Source organism: Nestor notabilis, unplaced genomic scaffold, assembly GCF_000696875.1.
Source record: "Nestor notabilis isolate BGI_N333 unplaced genomic scaffold, ASM69687v1 scaffold29377, whole genome shotgun sequence".
NCBI lineage: Eukaryota > Metazoa > Chordata > Aves > Psittaciformes > Psittacidae > Nestor > Nestor notabilis.
In genome coordinates this window covers 261-9,500 of record NW_009935630.1, presented here as the reverse complement: position 1 = coordinate 9,500, position 9,240 = coordinate 261, and the positions used below count along the sequence as shown (strand labels likewise).

Here is a 9,240-nt window from a genome sequence, read left to right as displayed (position 1 = left end):
TAAGAGGAGAATATTTAGCATTATCCATAAAAATTTTGAGGACAGAATTGAAAAACAAAGCTTTGGGACTTTGGAAAACATCTTTCATCCCCCAAACAGGTGGCGGATGAAAGCTGGTCATGATGTGCCAGAACACCTCTCTTGTTTGTGGCTAATGATTACAATACTCTCAGTACAAGGAGACCGACAATACTGCGGAAATGGGGATGAACAGAAAACTTAGTAAAAAACACATCCATTAGAATAAAGACAACCTACCAAGACATAATATTAATGGTACACTCATCAATATGCTTGGTACAAGACTATACTTGTTTACTTCACCCAGCAGTTTTTGTGGAAGAGCTGTGATAATAGTATCATCTACCAAATAAAGTCATCATCTACCAAATACATACAACCATTTCCTTCCCATCTGAATGACTTTTAACTGTGAGGTCGTTCAATACTTGGTATGTGACTATTTTACATTTGCCTCAAGCAAGCTTTTGTACTTGATCTTAACAAGTCTGACCAGGCATGGCAATTCTGCAGTTCTTTGAAACTTCACCCACCTTCCAAGACCAGCAACACAGTGTACAGCAATACAACAACCAGGTTCTTCACGAAATTTAACTTTAAGGAGGTTTAGCCAATCATCAACAATCTGGTTAGATGGTGGAGCACCGTCATCAAAGGGCCAATCCTAGAATATAGGATGACACACATAAATACCTAAGTATAGAACTCTTCATGCTGTATGCATACACAAAAAAAGTGTAACAATGGAAAAAAAGAGCTGACAGCTAAGGGAACCACTCGAGCTTACATTTTCTAGTAGTGTAACTATAGCAATATTAGGAATATAGTCCTTTCAATCAATTTTCATTGAGCAAATGATTTTGCTCAAAATTGGCTATTTTTTCCTGACAAGACAAGATGTCTGCACAGCTTTTGCCTCCCTCAGTGCTGGGATCCATTTGTAGAGTTAGTAAGGTGGTGTCAACAGGAATTATTTTTTGAGGTGGGGTGAGGGAGTGGGTAGGTTTTAAAACTCTGCTCCTATACTACTTACCAAAACCTGAATGCCTTCTTTTTCCACCGGAGCAGTGTCATAAGTAGCTTCACACACTCTTACCACTGTGGTAACACCGTATTTCTTAAGTTCCTAGGGAATGAAAAATAAAATAAAGAAAAAAAGAAAAAAAAAGAACTGCTTTAAGAGTAAAAGGACTTCACTTGCCACTGAATTTTCTCAGCTGGTTAGCTTAACAACTCACTCCAAAATATTCAGTAAGTAAACTCACGGACATGCTTGCCACCCTGTGAGGAACACAGACAGCTGAAGTAACTAAATTTGTGTGCTAATGCCAGAGACCTTTAACCTGTTGTTGCAAACATATCTGAAGATTAAGTTTTGTTACATTGGATCAGACTTTTTTCTTTTAAAATCAGATCCAGATAAATACTGATGAAATAAGTAGTCTATCTCCAAAAAGATAATTCCTTTTAAAGCAACAGGATGTTTCCTGGTTTGCAAAGCTACATACTTCACTAAAAGCATTCTGATGTGAGGACAGGTCAATACATTGTTCTAGTTCCCGAGTTACCATAACTAAAGAATAACAAAGTTTCGCTTTCCATTTTGTTATTACCCTCAACAACTAAAAAAAAAAAAAAAAAAAAAAATACAATCACTATTCATCCTTGCTGCAACATCCCATCATTGCCACTGAAATGACTGAAGTGTAGCCTAAGCATCTTTGGCCTAGTAGTGAGAGTATAAAGGCAAGCAAATGTTATCTCCTCTGTTTCTTGTAAATTATCCCACAATGAATGAAAGACTGCATTACAAGGTCAGACCTTACCAGGAGGTAACTTTGGAAGAACCTATTGTTAGAATACGTGCACCCACTTTAACTGTGCAGTTTATAGCTCTGACATGCTAGATGCAAGGTTCAGATGATATATTTGGAAACTAGCAATATATGCCAAGCAACCTGGCTTTAGTTAGTGAACAACTGCAGAATGTACCAAAATACTCAAACTAACTCCAGCAGCTCTGAATGCAGAGCAAGCCTACCACCACAAATTTCACTCAAGTAGTCACAATGACACTCAGAGGATTCCCTTAAGCTACACTAGAGCCATGAAAGCATATTGCCACCCTGTTATTTGTTCCTAAGCTTCTGATCCACAATGTATAGTTAATTATTCTCTTTCTAATCATTACACAATAGGTGGAAAGAAATGTTACACCACTTTAAATTAATCTAAATATGAATTCTTATCACTAGCCTGCCTTTGTATCATTCTACACATAACTCTGCCAGATAATTCCTGTTTTCAGACCTAACCAACGTACAACATACTATGCAGTATAATTATTTCTTTGCTTCACTTTCAGAAGTATGTTTTTGTGAATAGATTTGTCTGTAAGTCTTTGAAGCATGGCATCAATACTTGAAAAAAGTCAATACACAGTCTCAATACCTCTTCATATGGCTTCCACAGCTGCTATCAACTAGTAAAGAAGGAAACTGTTAATACAGCATGCTGTTCAGACATTAAAAAAAAAAATACACCAATAAGAATTTTGTCCTGGCCTTACCTCTATAAATTTGTTTAAGGTTGCATTGGTTGGATTGTGTGTGATTAGGAATCTCATGTTCTTGTAGGTGATTTCCACAGGAGCTGGGCGGTTCATTCGGGCCATATTGATTTAGATAAACATGCAACAAGGTTATGGAAGGATTCAAAAAAAAATCTAATACAGAAGTGATGTAGAGAAACTGAAGTCTACTTCACTATACTCCACGTGAAATTCTCAGTGCTTGGAAGTATGAAGTTGGGAGCAATGGGAAATGAAATGAACCTCCTAACAAGAAGCAGCAATTCTTCAATCCAGTAATACTGAGGCAAAAGAAAGGCAGTGCACTGAGGTTTACCCCATCCAGGTCTGAATTCTGTTGTTAAATGCTCTGCCAATTTCAATTCAATACTACTTATCCTGGTCAACCACTCTTAGGGGGGCTTCTTGGTGGAGTAGTAATGAATTTCTACAGTTCACTTGTCTGCATAGAGGTCGTGCTGTGCCTGGCAGTAGTCTCCACTGCCCTTCAGAAACTCCATAAATGTGTGACCAAGAACACCACAGAACTGCTGTAAAGAGAAAAGGGAAAAAAAAAAAAAAAAAGAACAAAAACATAATGAGCACAGGTGAAGTAAGGCTGAAGACACCAAGCATTATATAGAATTAAAATTAAAACCAGAGCAACTAAGCAGTTCCACAAGTTTTATATTTTAATCCAAGAATAAGGTTTGCACGAGAATCCCACTAACCTTTCTTAGCAAGGATTACTTGAAAATAAATACATTTACCTAATACAAAGTTTGCATATAGGGTTGTTTCAATACCAAAAATGGAAATGTATTAAAATACCAATTCAAATGTGATAAACATAGCAAGACGACACCAAGTTTTAAGAACCCCTGTATTTATATAAAGCATAGCTTTTCCAGGATACCCATACAACTGTATTTTCCATTCTGAACTGGGAGATGTACAACGTGTACTAAAGTTATACCGACCTTAAGCAGTCCCAGGAAAGCAAGGATGAGATTCCTTGAATACTCAAACCGAGCATCAAACAATTTCTAGTGTTTAAACAAAACTACTAGTCTCCACATAGATGTAGAATCACTTGTCTTAAAGGCAAAAGACTTACTTTGCATGTAAGCATCATTAATTCACATACAGAGCAGGCAGTTAAAAATATAATTCATCTAAATCCACCTGTCTCAAATAGGAGGCTGTGGAAGCAAATGCAACATCTTTGTGGCCCCAAAAAAATGTGTGAGCTTTGGAACATATTTTGAGACTTTTAAGTCACGCAGATTACTGACTAAGGAACATTTCACACACTAAAGGCTGAAGACTCATGGCAACCTTCAGCTGCTTTTAACTGCCTTTTTACACTATGACTTTATTAATATTCCAAGATAGCAGTAATAGTCTAGCTAAAACCAAGTAATATCAGTTCTTTGCCTTCATAAATCTAGTTTCTAGCAAACAGAAGCCGTAACTTCACTGTAGCAGCAAAGCTACAGCAGCTTTTAAGCTACAAGTGAGCTCTATGCATCTGTCCACACATATAATCAGTGCAAGCGTAGGTGAGAAAATAAGAAGAGACAGTATTTCAGTGCACTACACTCAAATCTTCCCATCCAAAGGACCATGAAGCCTGTGCTGAAAAGCTTTCCAATCATAAAATTAAGATAACTATACAGTAAATGCTGGTAATAACCAGTGTCTTCATAAGCTTTCCCAAAGGGAAAGAAGAAAAAGTGACATGCAAATAAATCATGGTCATTAACTGCCATCTAGGATTTGGAGTTAGTCCAAGATCCCACTACAGGCATTAAATCATATACCATAAGACTATAGTAAGTCTATAAACCAAAAACTATTATTAAGCAAAAGTCACAACAGACCAATAGTGTAATAATAATTGTTGAGTTTTCAAAGAAGTGTAGAATTATAGAGTAGTTGTTGAAAGGGACCTTTAACGGTCACCTAGGTATCTTACCACTACAAGAGTTCTTAAAGACAACTACAATTTAAAGAACTGCAGCAGTGTTTTATGTTGCAGACATGGCTTTGCTCCATTCATAATTCCAGAGAAGAGGAAGTTCAGTAACAGAGTAGTAGTAACAGAAAAGATCATAATCATTAGAAGACTGAACTCTTAACAGATGGGTAGAGCTGCATCGCACAATGTTGCAAACAACCTTTAAAAAACACAGACCAAAACACAACCAGGCATCCTTTTCTTATTTTTACACAGCTTCCCTGTAAGAAGTTTTAAGGCTTGCAATAAAAACAAAGCAAAACCAAAACAAAAAAACAAAAAAAAAAAAACAAAAACGAAAAACAAACCCAAAAAACCCACCAAAACAAACCCCAAAAAAACAAAACAAAAAACCCCAAACCAAAAAACCCCCCAACCCTCCACATCCAAAAAAACCCCATCCCAAACAAAACCTGCTAACAAATACAAGAAACTAGTAAGACAGTTTGATATGCACTAGGCTGCCACTCCAGATACTACCATACCCATTTCTGTATGGGCTGTAGGATTAAGTTTTTGTTTGTAATAGCTTGAGGAACAGTGAGAGCTCTAAATGTAATAGGCATGAAAGGAGTAAGGAAGACCCTCTGAAGTCAAAGGCCAACAGCATAACAGGAACCAGGAGAATTCAGACTCAGAACTCCAAGATTCATGGTCTGGCATACCAGCCATGCCCTAGCACAGGAAGGTAGGTGTGTATCAAAAAGACTCCTAGGATTAGACCTAGGGAACACCTAAAAGAGCAACTGGAAAGAAAAAATAAAATAAAATAAAATAACAAAAGTTAGCTTATTTAAAGTCACTTTAAATTAGTTCAAGAAGCAGAACAACATAAAAAGGACAGGACAGCTTTAAGCAGATACAGCTGTACAAGGTCTTGTGCCACTTTTCACATGCACTGGCAGATCTCTTGTTTATCTCTACTAAGACTGCTAAGAAGAGCCATAGCCAGTCTTTCTCCCTCATAGAGTGAAGGCTGTCAGAAACAGAAATAGAAAAACATGCAAGTGAGCTTGAGGAGATAGAATGGGGTCGCTAGGATAAATAAAAGACCTTTCAATCTGCAAGATGGAGATTTTTGGGGAGGAAAGACTGTAGAGTAATTGTAAACAATAAATACAACCCCATACTGAGGAAGGCAGGAAGTAAAAAGTAATCAGGATTCATCCAGCCTGGTAGGCATTCTGCCTTAGTACACAATTAGGAGTACTCAATATGATACCAGACAATCTGATCACGGGGGTAAATAGGAGGACAGGCGGCAGAGCATTAGCCAAGTAATAAATCCTACTTTTTAAATGCAGATTGTTAATCATATCTAGAAACTGGGTGCACAGTTCAAATTCTTATGCAAAGTTCAAGCAAGTATATTACACAATATTGAGTTCTCACTGTTTGCCTTGGCAACTGCTGCTGCCCCATTATAAAGGAGCAAAGCTCACACTTCGATGTGAATGCCACCACTTCTCACCATTTCTAGTCAGAAAGCTCCACATGCAGACCAACTTCTTTGGGCAGCAACACACTGTACTATCCTTAAGACAGCTTTGCTAACCAAGTTTAGTTCTGTTCCAAGAGTCAAATGAAAATTAAAGACAAGTAGTACCCTGCCATACTGTTTGTGTTATGGCATTAAGCCAGAGTACAAGGCTCCACCTTTCAGCAAAAAGACTTGGAGGATAAGAAATCAGCTATAAAAATAGTGTTCTAGTAATTAAGACCACTTCAGACTTACAGAAAACTCAAATTACATGAGCAACTTTTGAGAGGCTTGGAAATACACTTTAAGATTACTGTCTCAGACAGTTAACTAGTTGGTAGGTAAGCTATCAAAAAAGTCACGCTAACGTATGAAAGTGTAAGGCTGCGGAAGTGAAACTCAAATGCAGAGTATTGTATGCTTAACAGCAACTCATCCATTTGTACCATCAAGCTGGGTATTCCAGCATATTCCTTTCAATTTACATGTGAGTTTTCCTTGAGGAAAATTAACACACCAGATTGCAGTTGTTCCTATCAGTAATTGAAAGCCAAACATTTAGACTGTTAGACCCATCAAAATAAACTTGGAAAACAAAACTAAGGTTAATACACCAGGATCACATATTAAGAGAAGGTATCCTGTCCAATATGGGAAAAAGTCATGCTAATTATGATTGTACCATCTGTCATCATTTATGCTAAGAAAAGTTAGAGGAAGTAATCTTGAAAAGAAAAGCTTTAATTCATGACTTTCTTTAGGGCTGGAAGCTAAAGTATCTGTCTTCATTGACAAGCAGATTCAGGTGCTTGTTAAATCTGGGTTTGAAACAATCACTTGTGTCTGGCAAAAACTGCTTATGAAAGTAACTTATGAGATTGTTACTGATAGGTGGAGAGCAGAGAGGTGTAAGGTTATCCTATGCTGTTGACATTCTTGTTCACAACTAGGTAGCATCTTGAGAAGCATGCAAACAAAAGCGCTTGTTTACAGTTACATGACATTTCATCACCTTCAGGAGATGTGCAAGATGGTTCACAGATGCTCAATCCACCTGCTCATAGACCAGAAACATTTATACCCAGAACCAACTACGTGCTACCACATTCTCTGAAGTCAAGACCTATCACTTGCTCAACTATTGAAACCACAGGATCAGAGCCAGAAAACTAGAATTACGTTTCATTACAGTTTGAGAACACCTGCACATAAGTTCATTGTTCTAACTTCCTACCCAACAAAAAGTTACTGAAGGACAGAGGGACAAATACCCCTGACTTTCTCTTATTACCCAAGGCCTATGTAGCAACTGCTAAGGCAGACAAGGAGGAGTGGGGGGGTACAAACTGCAGAATCATTACACAAAGTAGAGGCACACCTTCATTAGGTATTGTTGACATGATGGATCTCCTATCTACTGGTCACATGAATGCCTGTATTACAATATCAATGATGATAACGCTACCCATTTTGAACCAGAATATATGCATGTATCACAGAGGGGAGATTCCAAAGGTTTATCATAAATTTGTTGCAACATGCTCTCTGAAGGATGTTTCTTGTGATTCAAGAATGCAGTTTAGGGGCAAGAAAAAATTGTCTCAAAGCTTCCTGTCTAACAAGTCAATACAGCTTCCAGAGATGATGAAACTGAGGCCATGTGGTTGTGTTTCTAATTCTGCTCAGACCATGAAAAAAAACACCTCCAAACCCACAATCCTCCCCACTCCCCAACCAACCAAAAAAAAACCCCACAAAGAAGCTTTAACAGATATTGGGAAAAATAAGAAATCACAGAAACCATCCCTTTGTCTAGTGCATCCTCCCGAGTTTCTGAACGCAGTGTCTCAAAATGACTTAACACTGTCACTTCAGTAGCAAACAACATGAACCCTGTCATTCTACTCAAGAATTACTCCATTATGTTTAAAGCAGCATCAGGAGAAATTTAGCATATAGATGCAAAGACAGTTACTGCTCCATTTTATTGAGTCTAATAAGGGTATAAGTGCCAAACAAGAAGTTTAACCTGTGAAGAAAACTGTAAGGAGTTATGGATTTACATTTAACACAGAAGTACCTCTTATATTGATCCGATAAGGTGAATTTTAATTTTTTTTAATAAAGTGACAATCTGCTACTTGGATTGTTCAGAATTCAGTAATACTCTGATCTGGGTGCTCTGGTTAATCTTTAAGAGAACAAGTGATCACTTACAGTCAGCCCACACAGTGGGATAGATCCAGCACTCTTACGTGGCATGTATTCTGTCAGAACAGAAAGGTTGCACAAGACAGAAGTTATTAGATAAGGCTAAATTCTATTTATTTACTGCCTTACTGACACATTTAGTTTCGACAGGACAATGACATTCTTCTCTTCTGGCTCCTGCTCTGTCACTCATTTTTCTTTCTCACTCTCACATCTCCTCTCGTGGCTGTGCAATTTCCATGCTGCTGTTTCTACATTTTTCCACCTGAAACAATTCTGTTCCTGTATGACAATTTCAAAACTCTTTGCTGTTCCATCAATGGAATAGTAAGAGCTGACATTTAAGTGTCATCTTCAGGTTTTTTGATTTCACAGTTTTATGAGATTACAAGGAGACAGGGTTCATACACTTGAGTCACTCACTGCTTGGAAAAGACCCCGCAGATGCAGGAGACATATTGGAAAGTTGTCTCCAGCAGCAGTAAGAAACACCAGAATCACAGGACCCTTGTGCTACAGAGAATGTTGTATTATTTGTAATGTTTGCTCTGTGCGTGGCTGGTTATGAGACCACAACCAACATTTGCACATAACCACCACTGATCCTGCTTCTATTACTGTAGATTACTTCATTTTCATAATGCTTTGTCTTTCTTGCTTCCCCACTTTTGAAGGGCATACTACCACCAGCAAGCCTTCCATTGTTTGTGCACTGCGGTCACAGATGTTAGGCAGCAACCGGCACCGAGACTACCTAGGAGGGGGGAGGGAGAGGAGGGAGTTGGCAAACATCTGAGGAAAGCAAAAACTTCAGATGCTGAAACTGTGATCCATCTCCGGAAGAAAATGCCTTCCTCGAAACGCCTGATGGCAAGATCCTAAAACCAGCTTCAGTTAAAACTTGACCACGTTCGTGAGCGTCTGAGGGATAATGGCACA

General features: G+C 38.1%; 1 protein-coding gene across 1 annotated transcript; it reads right to left on the bottom strand.

Annotated features, from left to right (window-relative positions):
• Nucleotides 1-554: 554 nt before the first annotated feature.
• LOC104408362 (protein tyrosine phosphatase type IVA 1) lies at nt 555-3,141 on the bottom strand (the record flags this gene model as incomplete). The annotated part of the gene is made up of 3 exons (XM_010017942.1): nt 2,591-3,141; nt 1,055-1,147; nt 555-685 (listed from the first exon to the last, which is right to left on the bottom strand). Coding segments are annotated over exons 1-3 (329 nt in total), but the record flags the coding sequence as incomplete, so codon positions are not given.
• Nucleotides 3,142-9,240: the final 6,099 nt, after the last annotated feature.